Raw genomic sequence first — 18,503 nt, forward strand, 5'->3', positions numbered from 1 at the left:
CCCAGCGGCCGGGCGGGGCCGAGCCCGGGGCCCCCAACGCCGCGCCGCCGGCGCCCTCCGCCGGCCGGAACCCCCCGGGCCCCTCCGCGTTGCCCGTCGGCGGCGGAAGCGCAGCGCCCCGCGCTCCCGGAAGTGGTTGCGCAGGCGCTTCCGGGGCAGCCTGAGGTGCGGGGAGGTTCCGAATGGGTCGCAGCCGCAGCCGCTCCCCGCGGAGGGGTGAGTCCCGGGGGGAAGCGCCGGGCTGGGGCTCGGGCGGAGGCGTGTCCCCCCCCTTCTCTGCCCCGAGGGCGCGCGCGGCGGAGGGAAGGGCCCTCCTGGCCCGGGAGAGGAGGAGCTTCCGGACGCCGTCGGCCTCGTACCGTAACCTGCGACGCCTGTGGGCCGCCGTCGGGGCTGGGGTCGGGCCGGGGTCGGGGTCGGGGCTGGGGTCGGGCTGCGGTCGGGCCGGGGTCGGAGTCGGGGTCGGGCCGGGGTCGGGCTCGGGCTCGGGCTGCGGTCGGGCCGGGGTCGGGGTCGGGCCGTGGTCGGGCTTGGGGTCGGGCCGGGGTCGGGCCTGGGGTCGGGTCGGGGTCGGGCTGCGGTCGGGCCGGGGGTCGGGGTCGGGCTTGGGCCGGGGTCGGGCTTGGGGTCGGGCCGGGGTCGGGGCTGCAGTCGGGTCGGGGTCGGGCTGCGGTCGGGGTCGGGGTCGGACCTGCGGTCGGGTCAGGGTCGGGCCGCGGTCGGGCTGGGGCCGGGGTCGGGGTCCGGTCGGGGTCGGGCCTGCGGTCGGGCCGGGGTCAGGGCTGAGGTCGGGCCGGGGTCGGGCCGGGATCAGGGCTGCGGTCGGGTCAGGGTCGGGCCGCGGTCGGCCGGGGTCAGGGCTGCGGTCGGGCCGGGGTCGGGCCTGAGGTCGGGCCGGGGGTCGGGGCTGCGGTTGTGTCGGGCGGGGTCGGGCCACGGCCCGGTCGCCGAGTCCCTGGGTCTCTGCAAGTCAGCGGGCTCCTGCGCGGGCGCGGGGGTCGTCAGACCCCGGGGGTAGCCTCCGGCCCGCAGAGCCCGAGGGGACGGTGTCCGCCTCCGCGACGGCCCTGTCGGCGGGAAGTGGACGCCTGGGTCGCCGCCCCCGGAGCCCACGTCGCGGCATGTCGCGCGCGCGGGCATCCGGGAGGCAGCGGCCCTAAGCCCAGGACGTGGACGCCGCCCGCCAGCGCAGAGCCTCCCTCCAGCCACTCAAGGCCGAAGAGGCGGCGATCCCCCGCCGGCGGGCAGCGCTGGGCACGTGCTGCGTCCGGATTCGCCGCGCTGTGTGGGTGCGGCGGCTGCGGGCGCCCCGTGACGGGGCGGGCGACGCCGGCGGGACATACCGGGCCGCATCACGCAGAGTGGGAAAGGCGACTCGCCTCCTGTTTCCACGGCACTCCTGGGACTGGCGGGCGGGGGTTCGCGGGGCGCGCGGCGCGGGGGTTGGCGCGCGCGCTCGCCTCTGCAACAGGCCCTGTGTGTGTGTGTGTGTCAGAGCGCAGGCGGTCCCGGTCCGCGTCCCGAGAGCGAGAGCGCAGGCGCCGAGAGCGGTCCCGGTCCCGGGACAGAGACCGGCGGAGGAGCCGCTCGCGGTCGCCGCACAGAAGACGCTCCAGGTGCGTGCCGCAAACTGCAGGTGCCCCGCAGGTCCCCGAGAAACTAGGCTCCGCCCTTAACTTCGTGTTTTGTTTTCTTAAGATTTTATTTATTTACTCCTGAGAGACCCAGAGAGAGGGGCAGAGACAGACACACGGGCAGAGGGAGGAGCAGGCTCCACGCAGGGAGCCCGATGCGGGACTCAATCCCGGGACCTCGGGGTCACGCCCTGGGCCCCCGGCTGCCCTGAAATGACGGTGTCAGCCCACCTTATTTTAAAGCCCACATTTCCCATTGGTAAAATGCGGTTAATCACACTGTCGATACCACTGACATGCCCAAGGAGGAAATGAGATATAATACATAAAAAGTACTGCCGTGGTGCTTGTCCATCGTAGGAAGTAAGTGTTTTTTTTTGTTTTTGTTTTTTGTTGTTGTTGTTTAAAGAATTCATTTTTGTAAGGAACATCTTTACAGCCAACGTGAGGCTCCGGCTCACAATCCTGAGATCAACAGTCAGGTGCTCCACTGACTGAGCCAGCCAGGTTGCCCCTGTGTTTTTATTAACTTCTTAGTGATGAGGCTTTATTCAAATGTATAAACAAGAATGTGAGATCTTGAAAGAACCTTAGGAATTGATTGTTGATTCTTAATAAGTAATAATTGGTGTTTAAGTCAACTTTTTTGTGTGTTTGTAATTGCTAGAAACATCTTTTCCTGCCTTCCAAAAAAAAACTTTAGCTCTAGCTGTATTGGACCGATGGTTAAAGCAGTAAATTGTAGTTTTGGTTTTTTGTTAAAAGAGTCTAAGTAGAACCTCCTTCCTTCTTCTGCTATGGAGAGTGGACTTCTGGTTCTCTGAAGCCTGGCTTTTGTTTAGCCTTTATCTCTTAGGAGCTCGTGTATGTCTTTGCCAGTCAGCATAAGTCATCAGTTATGTCTCTGTTTCTGATCTCTTATTAGATCCCCAAGACGACATAGATCCACATCTCCTTCCCCTTCTCGACTCAAAGAAAGAAGAGATGAGGAAAAGAAAGAAACAAAGGAAACAAAAAGCAAAGAACGTCAGATTACTGGTAATGTTATTAGATAAATAACTGCAGGAAAAATACAACCTTGTTTATATAGCTTGTAGTCATGATAAAATTATAAAACTATAATTCTGAGGTACTTAAATATTAAATTTTTTATAGTGTTCATTGCATATGGTTTTGATATTTTGTTATCATTGTACCTTAGTGAGTTGGTTATCTGTGGAGCTCCTGACATGGACAGTTAAAAACCTGAGAATATTCAATTTTTGAAGTACCTTCAAAACTAGTGTCATATAATGTGTTAAAAGTTGTCCTGCCCAAAAGCTTTCCTCCACGCATGTCCTTTTAAGCAGTCTCTTCTGATGGCAAATGGATAGCATATTCCTTCCATGCGTTGTAAGTTACATTGTGCCCAAACTGTAAAGGAATTTTTTTCCAGTAGAAAATTCCACTGGAATTTTTTCCAGTTTCCAAGTCTTGAGCTAATTGTTTTGTGTGTTCTCTGCTGCTGAGGTGGAATAACTATTGACCTATTGCCAGCTCTCTTTTGATATAGGTCATATTCCATGTCGTTGTCCCTTGCCTCTGGGTACAGATGTAGAGCCTTCCCGTGAAACCTTTCCTAAGCTGGAATGGCATAAAGCAAAGAGTATCCCATGCTTTCTGGAAGCTTGTGGTAAGCCACTTTGCTTTTATGAAAGACCTACGTTAGTACAGTAATTGCCTTTTTCTTAAAAGTAAAAATCCTCTTCAGATTTCTTTTGGTTAGCAAAAATAACTACTAATACAGGTCTTTTTCTTTCAAAGATTTTATTTGTTTTAGAGAGACCAAGCATGAGTAGGGAGGGGCAGAGGAAGAGGAAGAAAGAATCTGAAGCAGTCTCCGCACTGAGGGCAGAGCCCAACATGGGGCTCGGCCCCACAACTGCAAGATGATGACTAGAGCCAAAAACCAAGAATTGGATGATGCCTAACCGACTAAGCCACCCAGCCGCCCCTAATGTTGGTCTTTTCTAAAAGCAAAGTGGTGTATCACAACCTTTGGGAAGGCAGGATGCCTATATATAAAATGATGAGAGTTTAAAAAATGTTTTTATTTTTGTGTTATTTTTTGCAGAGGAGGACTTAGAGGGCAAAACAGAGGAAGAAATAGAAATGATGAAGTTAATGGGATTTGCCTCTTTTGACTCCACAAAAGTAAGTAAAATGTACAGCCAAGTAAACATTCTGATTTGAATTAATCCATTATTACTGTCACATTTTTCCATATTGTTTTACTCTTGCTTGTAATTTCTTCCATTCATGCAAGTTTTTTCCCTTAGAAAACATTAAGTATCTGTTTGAAGGGCATTGAGAGCACAGAGAAGGAAGTACTGAGCTGCCATTCAAATTCAGGGAATGTTTGTCTGATGTTTGATCTTCTAGGTGATGAAGAGGAGGAAGATCATTTGAAATAGAGGGAAGGGCTCATGAAAATGCCATATAGGCATAAAGGAGCATAGTGTATTGCAGGAGTTTGAAATTCAGTGACTGGCAAGAGGATGCTAATGGGATAGTAGCTATGAATGAGGCTAGAAAGCAAATTGTGGAAGCTTTTGATATTCTTAGCGATGCTAAGGAATCTAAAATTGATTCTTTAGATGTTGAGAGGAAGCAATGTTTTTGTTTTGTTTTGTTTGTAGGATCATATGTGTGTTTAGAAAGATGAGCTAGGGCAACATGGAGGACAGTTGGGCGACAGATTAGATTGGAGGCAAGGAGAACTGCTAGGTCATGCAAGTAAAAGTTGAAGGCCTGAATTGAGGCCAGAATATTGAGTCCACTCAGGAGCCAGAGTTGGTGGTGGTGGTAGGAGTGGGAGTGAATAGCCAGTGATGATGACTCAGGAGTGACAGGCTAAAAGACTGGGGGATAGAGGTAACCAAGAAGGGGTTCTGGAAAGGGGAAGTGCTGTTAAAAATGAAATTCTGCTACAGAGAAAGATGACATTGGGGAGCTGTATGCATATCTCATAGCTCAGAAGAGGGGAATATTGGAGAGTGAATGCTGTCCAGCCTTGATCATAATACCGGAGAGAATAAGGAAATGGAGAAGCAAAAGGGGGAGGGTTGGTGGAGAGGGAGGTGAAGAGAGGGACTATGGGGGGAGTAGAAAGAGATAAGGAGATGGGGTAGAGAAATGGGGGAAGGTGGAGAGGATGTGGAGAGGAGAGAGGGCATAGAGGAAGCTAGTGAGAATAGATGGAGGAAACGTGTGTGTGGAAAGAATGTATTTTTTCTTTGAGAATATGGTTTAAAAACATTTTTCTCTAGAATTTTAAGTGTATTTAATTTTGTAAATGGAAATTGAGATTTTTTTATTTTATTTTATTTATTTATTTATTTATTTATTTATTTATTTTAATTTTTATTTATTTATGATAGTCACACACAGAGAGAGAGAGGCAGAGACACAGGCAGAGGGAGAAGCAGGCTCCATGCACCGGGAGCCTGACGTGGGATTCGATCCCGGGTCTCCAGGATCGCGCCCTGGGCCAAAGACAGGTGCCAAACCGCTGCGCCACCCAGGGATCCCTAGATTTTTTTTTTTAAATTGTCAAAAATAATCCACTTCCCCTAATCTTGTATTCCATCAACTTGTAAATGAAATGGGATAATCTCAGGTGCTGTAGAAGTTTCTTTCTAATGGTTGTGATTGTGTAGGGCTCACAAGTTTTTAAAATGGCAGAGTATAACTGAGGAGGGATACTGAGGCATGATTGTTTTGAGGTAAGAAAATTATGAGTTCTTGTTCTCACAAATAGTTATAAACCCCCTTTTGGAATTTAGTGCAGTTTATGTAGTAGTTTTTTCCTTGAATACACCAAATCCTTATTTGTTTTTCCAAAGAATATTTTATAAGTGAAATGGTTTATTAATATATACACTGGGTGAACAAAAATATCTCCAAAGTAAAGCAGAAGAATTAGGGAAGGAACCTATCAGAATTATTTTCTTGGGGTTGGGCTGGGGCAGTAGGTTTACTGTCACCCCATGTTAAGTTTGAAATTCTGAGCATCAGATGTGAAAATGGAGCCATACTTCACTTTCATGTTGTCAATGCTGAAGTGTTTGTTTTTAAGGAAAAAATAGGTGAGAATTCAGAGATCCCTTGAAAATTAAGGAGTACCATGAGGACACATGGTGTCAGTTGATTTCTTTTTTTTAAGATTTTTTATTTATTTATTCATGAGAGACACACAGAGAGAGGGGCAGGCTCCATGCAGGGAGCCCGGTGTGGGACTCGATCCCGGGATTCCAGGATCACACCCTGGGCTGAAGGCAGGCGCTCAACCGCTGAGCCACCCAGGTGTCCCTGTCAGTTGATTTCTTAAAAATACCTACAAGAATGTTCATTTAGTTTGTATGCAGGTGGCTTCATGGCTATCAGTTACAAGTTGTCTCAGCTCATTTGTGCTTTTCAGTAATGTGTACCTTGTGATAGTTCATCATTGATCTATGGTGGTACTTTTTCATGTACCAATGTAGTCACTTATTTTACCTTCCATTTTCACATTCTAGAAAGTTTCAGAGTTTGGTTATATATATTAATGAGTAATTTTCTATTTCAGTATGTAAATCAAAACAGGGTAACAATATACAACTATGTCAATAGTTTTCAAAAACCAGTAATCCTCTAGGAATTGAACTTAATAAAATGGTTAGTATCATTTACTTTTTTTCTAAGCTCATCTTCAAGTCAAGCCTACTTCCTGTTCTTGGGAGGGCAGAATTATAGACCTCAAATCATTTACCTAGTATTCTCTCCCCCACCCCAATAATATAGTGACAATAGGAATAGAAAAGTAAAGCCAAATACATTTTTTTTAAGGTTTATGTATTCATTTTTAGAAAGAGCGCAAGCAGAGAGAAGGGCAGAGGGAGAGAGAGAATCTCCAGCAGACCCTCCGCTGAGCACAGATCCCTTACACAGGGCTCAATCCCACAACCCTGAGACCATGACCTGAGCTGAAATCAAGAGTCAGACACTTAACCAACTGAGCCACCCAGGTGCCCCCAAATACATTTATCTCCACCTCAAATATGTACCTTACCTGTGCATGCCTCTAGGGCAGTGGATAACAGTGTTTTTTGTTTTTGTTTTTGTTTTTTAACCCTAACACAGATACCTAGTAAGAGTGCTACAGTTAGGATATGCTCCTCTGGGTAATAATGAGGCAGGGAGAGAGAGAGCTGGAGGTTGTGTGTGTGTGTGTGTCTGTGTGTGTTGGGGGGGAGAGAGAGAGATGGCACAAATCAGTGGTGTCGTGTATTTAACAGTCATTTTCTGAGCACCTGCAAGTTCAGTGGCCTAGGATGTGAGAACACAAAGGTGACTCATATCCATTTCCCTCCATCAAGAAGCTTTCAGTGCAAGGGGAAGTAGCATCATGATAATGCAAGTTAGAAAATGGAAGATATTACGAGGAAAGCACAGTTAACATTCTATGGAAAGGTAGAGGGTGCTTTCTGGCAGCTGGATCACTTGAATTGAGTCTTGAGTGATGGATAAGAACCAGATGGTTAAAAAAAAAAAAAAAAAGAACCAGATGGTTAGGGTTCTTGGATGGGAGTTGAGAAGGCATTTTAGACATGAGGACAGCAAGTGATGAGTTAACTTGGACAAATCAAAAGACCCAGAAAGGAATCAGTGAAAAAGAGGGTAGATGCCACATAAGAAAGGCTAAGATAAAAGTGACACTTAACTTTAGCATCTGGTATTCTGTATCTTGGTTTTTTAAAGATTTATTATAGAAGGTAGGGGAGGGTTAGAGGGAGAAGCCCAAGCAGATCCCCCGTTGAGCATGGAGCTGCATGTGGGGCTCCATCTCACAATCCTAAGGTCATGACCTGAGTTGAAACCAAGAGTCAGACACTCAACTAACTGAGCCATCCAGGTGCCCCTGTATTCTGATTCTTGATTTGAAAATTTTTAATTTTTCAAAACCTGTGCAAGAAATGAGATCTCCATGAATGGTGACTGTTTCAGCTGTGACTTGAGAATACTGTGAGCTAAGGGTCATAAGTTAAATTTTTCTAGAGGAAATAACTAACTCGTATTTGGTTTCAGAGAATTCTTAGACCAAAAAAGGTTAGGGTCTGCTACCCTGTTTCTCTGCATGCCTCGCACATAAATATATACACCATGATTGTTGGCTTGAATATTTGAATATGTTAAATTATGTATGACTGTAAAAATATGAACAGAGCTGTATTACTTGGGAGTTCATTGACTATCATCAGGATCTGAAAATCCTCTCATTGGGCTTCCTCATGCTTAAATAGATTTTGCCATTTAAGTATATCTATAGGATCCAGCTCTTTGATCAGGCATTTTTAATATATCCTTCCCATTTTTTATATTTGTTTATTCCTTTTCTCCAGGGGAAAAAGGTGGATGGCTCTGTAAATGCCTATGCCATAAATGTGTCTCAGAAGAGGAAGTACAGGTATGTGTAGTCCCCATTATTATGTTTGAACTAACGATAAAAATTACGTGCTTAGAAAAGTAAGTATGAGATAGTTGTGTTTGTAGGAAATGTAGCAGTTTCCATTTGGTCCCTTGTTTTAATCTTCTTTGCTCATATTCTGGTGTGTTAAAATAATTTCCAATCTACATGTGAACCAATACCTATTACAGAGAAGGGTAATTGCCTTAAATGTTCTAAAGCTCCATATATAGTTCTTTCTTTAAAACAGCATAAACTCTATAAATAAATAAGTAAATAAATAAATAAATGAATAAACAGCATAATCTCAAGTCTTTAGGCTTTAATTTCCTTATAATTATAGGTTTAAATTAGATCCATCTTGAATCATTTACCTAGAGTGATTGTGTAAGGATTTTAACTGTAAATACATTTTTCTGTTAAGTTATAGGCATATTTTATTAATACCACAGAAAAAAAAACAATCCATACCTGAAATCACACTGAATTCCTAATGAAATTGAAAAATAAATTCCACCTAATTTAGAATATGAGTAATGTGATTTGAGAATGCTGTGGCTCAAAAAAAAAAAAAGAGAATGCTGTGGCTCAAGGTGATGACCAGAATCATCGTTGACGGTCCTTTGTAAAATTATCTTCAAATAAGTCTTATGAGGAGAACTAGTACAATATGCAATCAGATTTACCTGATGGGTACCTATTTTAGAGCTCTTCTCTATTTCCTTACTGTTACCTATAAATCTGGATTTTTGACTTTTTTTTTTTAAGTCTGTAAAATCTTTCCAAATAATTTTGAAAGTATATTTCCATACTTCTGTTTAGATTTTAAAGAAATCTGAAAGGCTTTAGATTATTTTGAAAGTGAAGTAGGGCAGCCCGGGTGGCTCAGCGGTTTAGCACTGCCTTCAGCCCAGGGCCTGATCCTGGAGACCCGGGATCGAGTCCCACGTCGGGCTCCCTGCATGGAGCCTCCTTCTCCCTCTGCCTGTGTCTCTGCCTCTCTCTCTCTCTCTCTCTCTCTCTCTCTCTCTCTCTCTCTCCTCTCTGTGTATTCTCATGAATAAATGAATAAAATCTTAAAAAAAAAAAAAGTGAAATAATATCCTTAATGTGCATTAAATGACTATGAATACTTTATACCCTAGTAAAAAAGTATTTACCTTTTGCAATTTAAAGATGATTTATATATTTTTTTATTTATAAGAGGAGTCCAGAATTTTTTTTTAATAAACAATGAGTTTTCTCTTCTCATCATAGGCAGTACATGAATCGAAAAGGCGGATTCAACAGACCTTTGGATTTCATTGCATGAGAATTGAAATGATTTTTCTTTCCCCTACCTTGTTCAGAAGAGTGGATTTTGTATTTCATATTTAATATGCATAAAAAACAGGATCACAGTCCTCCCTCCTTGTAAAGTAAGAAAATTTTATTTATGATGTGTGCAGTTCACTTACCTTGACTCAAAAAAAAGAAGATTAAATATTGCATTTTTTTCTTTTAGGAAATATCATTTGGGGCAATCGTCAGCCCCATTTTTTGTTCTTACTGTTGTGGAAGCTGTATATGTTTTCTTCTTGGATGCTTGTTAGGACTTTTTAAAACATAAAAGTAATTTGGTTGTAAGTTTCTCAAATAAAGCAATATTTCTACCCTTTTGTATTTGATAAATATTTGTGTTACTATTATAAAATTGTCCCCGTACATGTTAGGTTTTTTTTCCTACATAGATTTAGATTCCATTAGTAATTTATAAATAACTGGATTTTTTATCTTCTGTGGTTCCCTCCCCCCAATTAGTATTTCCCCTGTATATTGTTTTTCTCCATTTTAAAAGCAATATATACTTATTATATAAAAACTTGGAAGAGGGACGTCTGGGGGCTCAGTGGTTGAGCATCTGCCTTCAGCTCAGGGCGTGACCCCGGGGTCCTAGGATCGAGTCCCACGTCAGGCTCCCTGCATGGAGCCTGCTTCTCCCTCTGCCTGTGTCTCTGCCTCTCTATCTCATGAATAAATAAATAAAATCTTTTTTTAAAAAAAGAAAAACTTGGGAGAAACCAAAAAGTAAAAAGAAAAGCCAAAATCACCTATAATTTATCCCCCAGAAACAATACTTTGTTACATGTCTTTCCAGCCTCCTGTGGTGTATATTTATTGCCCCCACCTATTATATCAGAATTTATAGGCTGTTCCCTTTTGCTAATCTTTTTTCTCCCATGTTCTGTGAACAGGTTTTAATACTATTACATGTTCTTTAGAAGCTTAACTTTAAGTTTAGCTACTTGGGTGTACCATAATTTATTAACTAATCTTTTATGAGCAAACATTGGCTTCCCTCCCATGGCTTGCTGTTTTAATTAAAACTGTGAGTAGTATCCCTGCTACATATATCTTTTGGTACTTGTTGAATTATTTCCTCAGGTTCTATTCTTAGATGTGGCATTGCTGGATGAGATAAAGGAGTGTGTATACATATTTTAAGGCTTTTGATATGTGTATGGCTAGAAAGGTAACAACTCACCAGTAAAGTATGAGCATTCCAATTTCATACATGTACACCAATATCAGCCTTAATAATATTTTTTAGGGCACCTGGGGGGCTCAGTGGTTGAGCGTCTGCCGTTAGCTCAGGCTGTGATCCTGGGGTCCTGGAATCAAGTCCTGCATCAGGCTCCCTTGAGAGAGCCTGCTTCTTCCTCTGCCTCTGTCTCATGAATAAGTAAAATCTTTAAAAATAATATTAATTTTGAAATTTCCAATCTGGTAGGTAAAATAATATTTGGTTTTAATTTGTTCAGTTCTTTTTTTTTTAAGATTTTTTTAAAGATTTATTCATTCATTCATTCATTCATTCATTCATTCATTCATTCGTGATAGACAGAGAGAGAGGCAGAGACACAGGAGGAGGGAGAAGCAGGTTCCATGCCGGGAGCCCTATGTGGGACTTGATCCCGGGACTCCAGGATCGCGCCCTGGGCCAAAGGCAGGCGCCAAACTGCTGAGCCACCCGGGGATCCCCAATTTGTTCAGTTCTAAGGAGGATGAACATTTAAGAAATGTGTTAGCCATATTTTTTGGTATGTGTGAAATGCAAGCTTTTTTTTTCCTTAGGTGACAGAAGTCCTTTTTATATTGAAGATAACAACCAGTACCCTTTGCTGATATTTGAGGCTCTGTGATTAGCTTTTATTTTACTTTATTTTTTAGTAAGTAAGACAAACACATGGAACACAATGCAGACAGAACAAAGGGTATATAGTGAAGAGCTACTGTGCATCCTTTCAGAGATATTCCATATATCTACAAACATATGTGTACATATTTTACTTTATTATTCACATGTAAGCAGACTCTACACATTATTCTACGCTTATCCCTTTTTTTACTTACTCATACATCTTAAAAATTTTTAAGTAGGCTTCACACCTAGTGTAGAGCCTAACGTGGGGCTTGAACTCACAATCCTGAGATCAAGACCTAGGCTGATAGCAACAGTCAGATGCTTAAACCAGCAACCTGATCGACCCAGGTGCCCCAAGATTGTTTCTTTTCAGTACATGTAATATGGCCTCTATTTAAGGGCAGCAGTTACAGAGTGTTATAGGATGGACTGTAGTTTAATAGTCCCCATTGATGGGCACTCACGTTGTTTTTCTTTTCTTTTTAATTTTTTTTTTTTTATTTTTAAAAGATTTTATTTATTTATTCATGAGAGAGAGAGGCAGAGACCCAGGCAGAGGGAGAAGCAGACTCCATGCAGGGAACCTCATGTGGGACTTGACCCCAGGTCTCCAGGATCATGCCCTGGGCTGAAGGCGGCACCAAACCACTGAGCCACCTGGGCTGCCCCTGTTGTTTTTCTTAAGTCTTTCGCTATTTTTTAAAATTCTGGGGCTCCTTGCTGGCTCATTTGGTGGAGCATGTGACTCTTGATCTCTGGGTTATGAGTTGCAGCCTCATGGTGGCTGTAGAGGTTACTTTAAAAAAAGAATTCTAGAATTACTATCCTTAGATACAAATGTTTTTACGAGCATTTTTAGCCGGATTTTAAATCCTTACTGCATCTGAAACTTCATTACCTATTGTAGTTTTTTCAAAACTTTCCTGTCAAGTTCATTTCCTATAAAGAAAATAATAGTAATGTGAATGCATTGCATAATCGTGTACAGAACACCTTGGTTTAGTTAGTCCTTATGAGACAGAGCAAGTGCTATTATCTCCATTTCCCAGATGAGACAGCTGAGCCTTCGGACCATAAAAGCAGAAAATACTGGTACTTATGCTACCTTAGTTGCTCAACTTGTATTGCACAAGTGTCACTACCTCCAGGTGGTTGTTTCACTTGGAGTTTTTGCCAACCGAGCTAAATAATTCCTCCTATACCCCTACTTACCAAAATACTGCGTATCTCTGAATTATCCACAATAAGGATTATTTCTGACCACATTTGTGCATACTTAAGGAAGGCAGACCAAACTGTGGTTTTAATAAGGAAGTTAAAACTTCTGAGATAAAATAATATACCCAAAGCCAAATTACAGACTTTTAGATTGTCGTCTTTGTGAGGTAATAGAGATTTGACTCCAGATCCTCATAGCAGCATAGTTTGTAAAGAAGTGAGAATACCTCATAGGCCAATAGGTGCACTCTGCATGAGCTAACACCAAGAAGTGGAAGAGGAAGACATCCGAAAAGCCAGAGGTAAGACACCTATGATCCTAAGGGAAGTCTTGTTTTTGTTTAAGATTTTTTACTTATTTTAAGAGGAAGAAAGAGCATGAGCAGGAGGGAGGAGCAGAGGGACAGGGACAAGCAGACTGCACTGAGCGTGGAGCCTGACACGGCTCATCCTGACGACCCTGAGATCATAACCTGAGCCGAAGTCCAGGGTCGGGTGCTGACCCAACTGAGCCCCTCAGGCACTCCAGGAAGTTCTAGTTCAAAATAACTTATCCACCAGATCATTTGATTCTGTGCGAATACCAAACACGGATGGAGCATCTTTCTCTTCCTCTAACAAGCTGCTGCTTGTCAGACATAAATTGTGCCGTGTCTTCTGTTTTTAAGTATTTAGATGTTCGGGTACTCTGGGGCTCAATTCTTGGACTCTCCGTTGTCTCCCTTTTTGAGTCCTCAGTGTGGCTTCAAACGTCTTCTGTGGCTCTCCAATTTGTACTTCCAGCCTGGCCCTTTGACTGAATTGCAGGCTTGTGCAGTCGTGCAGTGATGTGCCCAGAGGAGTAGACCCCTCAGAGCTCGGTTTAGCGGAGTTGTCCTCTGCTGCCCAGCCTTCCCGGCGGCTTCCCCGTCTCAGTAAGTGGCCCATCCTCACCCCTGGCTCAGACTGAATCCTTAGGGTCATCCTTGACTCCTCTTCCTCATTCCCCACGTTCATGAGCAAACCTTTTGGCTCTAATCCCGGAGTATATGAATAAAGTCCAGCGTTGGGGTACCTGGGTGGTGCAGTCGATGGAGCTCTGATTCTTGATTTCGGCGCAGATCATGATCTCAGTGTCGTGAGATGGGAGTCCAGCATCGGGCTCCACACCCAGCGCAGAGTCTGCTTGGGATTCTCTCCTCCCCTCTGCCCCCCCGCCCACACACACACTGAGCATGTGCTTTCGCACTCTCCCATTTAAAATAAATAAATATGGGATCCCTGGGTGGCGCAGCGGTTTGGCGCCTGCCTTTGGCCCAGGGCGTGATCCTGGAGACCCAGGATCGAATCCCACGTCAGGCTCCCGGTGCATGGAGCCTGCTTCTCCCTCTGCCTGTGTCTCTGCCTCTCTCTCTCTGTGACTATCATAAATAAATAAATAATAAATAAATAAATAATAAATAAATAAATAAATAAATAAATAAATAAATAAATAAATAAATATTTTTAAAAAATAGAATGAAGTCCAGCCCTTAACTTAGTGCCCAAGCCTGTATAGTCTGAACCATGGCTTCTGCCCTTGGCCTTGCTGTTCCTTGAGAACACGTGTGAATCTACCTCAAAAGTCTCCCACTTGCTCTTGCTCCCCCACCTCCACCCCGATTTGCATGGGTAGCTTTACATCTCTGCCCAAAATAAGGTCAATCTTGACCAGCCTATCCTAAAGGGCAACCCCACTTCCCTCTCTATCCCTTTACCCTTACTTATTTTAACATTTAAAAAATTGAGATAAAGTTCACACAGCACAAAATTCACCCTTTCACAGAGGTACCATTTCAGTGAGTTTTAGTATATTTAGTTATGTATCAACACTAATTCCAAAAAACTGTCATCACTCCAAAAGACCCCATCAAGAGTACTCCGTAACCTTCCCTGCCACCCTCATTCCCCACCCCTGAAATCACTAATGTCCATTTTGTTTCTAAAGATGTGGCTAATTCTGGACGTTTTATATAAAAGGAATCATACCGTATATGGCCTTTTATATCTGGTTTCTTTCACTTAACATTCATGTTTTCGAAGTTTGTTCAAATTATAGCATGTGTCAGTACTTCATTCCTTTTTTATGGTCAATTAATATTCTGTGAATATCACATTTTTATAATTCATCAGTTGATAGGCATTTGCATTTCACTTTTTGGGTTTTATAAATAATGACGCTATGAACATAAGTGGTCAAGTTTTTGTATGAACATATTTTTTGTTCTCTTGGGTATATAAATAGGAATGGAATTGCTGGGTCCTATCCTGTTTGACTTTTTGAAGCCCTGTCAACTGTTTTCAAGAGTAGCTGTACTGTTGCATGTTCCCACTGGCATATGGGAGGCTTCCAGGTTCTTCATGTGCTCTGCAGTCTCCTTGTCCTAAGGGCAGTTCCCCTGCCTGCCACGCTGTACTCAGGTATTCCCGTCTGGATCTGACACTAGGCATCCAGCCCTGAGATTCGGGCTTCCGTCCCCCGCTGCTGGAGCCCCAGCCCCACACAGTGACTGGCACAGAGTAAAGCACCCATTAAACACCTGCTCAACCCATGAAAATTGTTCAGTGACCTTTGTTTTCTTGATCTTTTTCTTTTTTGATTTTTACAAAAGATTTTCTTTATTTGAGAGAGAGATGGCATGAGTGGGGAGCTCAACGCGGGGCTTGGCCCTAGGACTCAGGATCATAACCTGAACTGAAGGCAGATGCTTAACCAACTAAGGGACCCAGGTGCCCCAACCACTTCCTTTGATCTTTTATGTTAACTTTTAGTTACCCACGTAATAAATGGACACATAATAAATGGACACATTTCTCCCATAAAAATTTTAAAACATGACAAAGCTAGACCCCTTTTGTACAGTCCGACCGTCCTGGTCCTATTGCCCCTTCTTCACTGTGAAGCCTTTGCAGTGTATCCTTCCAGACCTCTGTCTATGGACCTGTGTAACGTTGCAAATGAGGAAAGTACATCATTTGGGCTTTTTTTTTTTTTTTTTACATAAATTATACGCTATAGGAACATTTTACAGCTTATTTAACACTGCCTTGGAGATCTTTCCATGCCAATATATATACCTCTACTTTTTTTTAACTGCTACCATAAGTATTTTGTGGAATGTACTACCACTGTTTAGCTGTTGCTCTGTTTTTAAAATCACAAATATTCATGGAGTAGCTAATTTTTGGAAAGCAGCATTTTTAAAGGTTTTTAGAGCTTAAGATCATGATACTAGATCATCCAATAATATGATATTGGAGCATCCAAAGTAGCCACAAAGAAGGGGATTAATATGGAAGTAGCAAATTTCAGTCCTTTTTACACTTTAAAGAATGAAATCCACACCTCAGACATGTAAGAGCAAAATACATTTTAATGTCATAGCAGTTAGATGTCAAGCTCGGTTACAAATAATTTTTTAATTCCCACAATTTTGGAACTTTTTAGACAGTTAAGGATACAACAGTAGTCTTTCTGCCGCTCTGAGGGATTCACTGAAGAGGCATCTCCACGTCACAGTTCCCATAGCATTTAATGACCCTGCGACTTGGCATTGGCATCTACCTACTATCCTATGCCTCTGGGACATAAGCCCCTCACAGGAAAAAGGCTGGGTCTTAGCCTTCTGAAAGACGCAGTAAAAATTATCTAGCAAGTATAGTATCTACTGTGTTTATGCATCCCCATTTTCAGCATTTTCTTTCTCCTTCCCAATTCTATTAGTTTATCTTGATGTCTGTTTGAAAATGTGAATGATTGTTGGACAACCCATGTTTATGCATAACTTTTTATTTAAAATTCTGGTCACAAAACAATTTCAAACATTCTGGAATTCCCAATTTTTATTTTTGGGTTTGTGCCTAGTGGTCAATGCTTTTATAATGCCTTTGAGGCACAAGGTGCTAGGGGTCACCACTTATACCTTGTTTTAGGATTTCCACTTTTCTTCAAAACCTATACTTTTAGGTTATCTTCACTAGGCATTGTGTACATTTGTGTAAAATAATCTAGAAAAACAAAACAAAATTTTTGTTCTATACTACTTGATGTCCAGTAGATGGCACCAAATACCCCTTGAAGTTCATGATACTAATTCCTACTTGGTGTTCCTGGCTATTTGATAATTTCTTCCACCACTGCCAGGGAATAGAAAGAGTCCGTTCTTTCATCTAATTCTGTGATTATTATACAACCTAGTATTTTTGTCCATGGTTTAAGATAAACCTGTTGGTGGGTATCTGGCTGGCTCAATCAGAAAAGCATGAAACTCTTGATCTTGGGGTTGTAAGTTCAAGTCCCATGTTAGGTGTAAAAATTAAGAATAAAATGTTTTTAAGAAATGTTTTTAAAGATAAACCTGTTGGTGTTTAAATTATTAATTTGCTATTTCTGCCTCAGATTTCAACCTTTTATCCTTCTTTGTGGTTTTCAATCACATTGATTCAAGGAGAAGGATCATGGTATTGAAATAAGACTGGGCTGAAAGAAAATTAAGGATAAGAGAAAGAATAAAGAAATATGCTGAATGTTTATGATAAAACACAGAGAAAATATAAAAGTATATAAAATCCAAATTTAAGATAAGGAAGTCAGTGTTTTTACTATTGTTAGTTTTAGTACTTTAGTAGAATTCATTTCATTGACTTTCAAATTTGTTTTATAAATAACTTGCAATTAAGAAATACTCGTTAAAAATGTTATATCCCCATTCTCATTTCTCTTTGTGCTTTCTTGAAAACCTTTATCTTGAGTGTATTAGCTTTCATAAAGAATAAGCTTTTATTCAGTTTACCATCAAAACCAGGAAATGTTCCCTATACGCCAGGCATGGTCTATAACGTTCATTCTAGTTGTTAGTTCTGTTGACTTTATTTAATTTTAATGGATTTGTCAACCATTAAAAAGGACATGTTCAAAAAATTCCCATCATGATTACATTTACATGTTTTTCTTCTTCTTCCCCCCACTGTTTGGGGGTCAGAGTTTGTGAGTCAGTCTGGAAATCTATTTCTTTTTTCTTTTTTTTTTTTTTTTTTTTTTTTGGAAATCTATTTTTTTACTCCTGTTGAAAGCAAGTGTTTATATGGTTCCAGGCGAAACACATCTGGGTTCAGTCTCCATCTCTGGCTAAATGGATGACAAGGAAAGTCATTTAGCGTCTCTGGGTCCGTTTCCTTGTATGCAAAATGTAGATAATTAACCTACCTAATGGGGTTGCACGGAGGACTAGTGATAATGCACGTGAAACAGTAAAGCTCTTATTTTCATGTATTGGCAACAGTAAACTTTTTTTTTTAAGCTGTATGGAATCTGTCCAAGCTGACCAAGACATTTATTCTTCCTTTTTAAAATGCAGATGTCAGTATATTAACAGGGTAACTTGGGCCTCCAGCCGGCTCTCCTCTCAAAAATCTTGATAGGGCTTAAATCCTTAATTTTTTTAGTTCCATATATTTCTATTGGCACCGCCCCCCCCCCCCACAAACCCCATCCATAGTCTTGAGCAGAGAAAGCTTTTTTTTTTTTTTTTTTTTTTTTTTCTTAAACGTTTTCATCGACAATTAAAAGGGAAGGAAAGACCCTGAACGAGACTGAGGTCAAAGAACGTCGTGATAGGACGCGGGTCATCCCGCAGGTGCAGGGCGCCCGGGGCGGGGGCGGGGGCGGGGGCGCGAGCCACGTGGCGCCCGCGGGGGCCCGGCCCCTCCAGGCCGCCGGCGCCCTCGCTGCGGGGGATGCGCGGCGGCGCCCAGGTCCGCGGCGGCCGGTGAGTCAGCGCCGCGCCCGGGGCAGCCCCGCAGCCGGCGCGGCCCGGGGAGCTCGGGAGCTCGGGAGCTCGGCCGCTCACCGCCTCCCGGGTCCGCCGGGCCGGCGAGGTGACGTCACCGGGGCTGGGCGGTCTCGGCGGCTCCGCCAATGGGAGGCCGGCAAGGCGGCTCGCTGCCCCCGCTCCGGCCAATGGCG

General features: G+C 43.2%; 1 protein-coding gene across 2 annotated transcripts; it reads left to right on the top strand.

Annotated features, from left to right (window-relative positions):
• The first annotated feature begins 95 nt into the window (after positions 1–95).
• SNRNP27 (small nuclear ribonucleoprotein U4/U6.U5 subunit 27) lies at positions 96–9,785 on the top strand. 2 transcript variants are annotated; one of them, XR_005366236.1, is made up of 7 exons: positions 96–216; positions 1,496–1,616; positions 2,560–2,672; positions 3,748–3,827; positions 8,054–8,118; positions 9,376–9,536; positions 9,623–9,785. XR_005366236.1 is itself a non-coding variant. In XM_038551516.1 (6 exons), exons 1-6 carry the CDS (start codon positions 183–185, stop codon positions 9,428–9,430), a joined length of 468 nt encoding a protein of 155 aa, XP_038407444.1. In that variant the 5' UTR covers positions 96–182; the 3' UTR covers positions 9,431–9,785. The 2 variants fall into 2 exon arrangements, 1 of the variants encoding a protein (XP_038407444.1); XM_038551516.1 differs by having other exon boundaries at positions 9,376–9,785.
• The last annotated feature ends 8,718 nt before the right edge of the window (positions 9,786–18,503 follow it).

Source organism: Canis lupus, chromosome 10 (genome assembly GCF_011100685.1).
Source record: "Canis lupus familiaris isolate Mischka breed German Shepherd chromosome 10, alternate assembly UU_Cfam_GSD_1.0, whole genome shotgun sequence".
In the NCBI taxonomy this organism is placed as follows: Eukaryota; Metazoa; Chordata; class Mammalia; order Carnivora; family Canidae; genus Canis; species Canis lupus.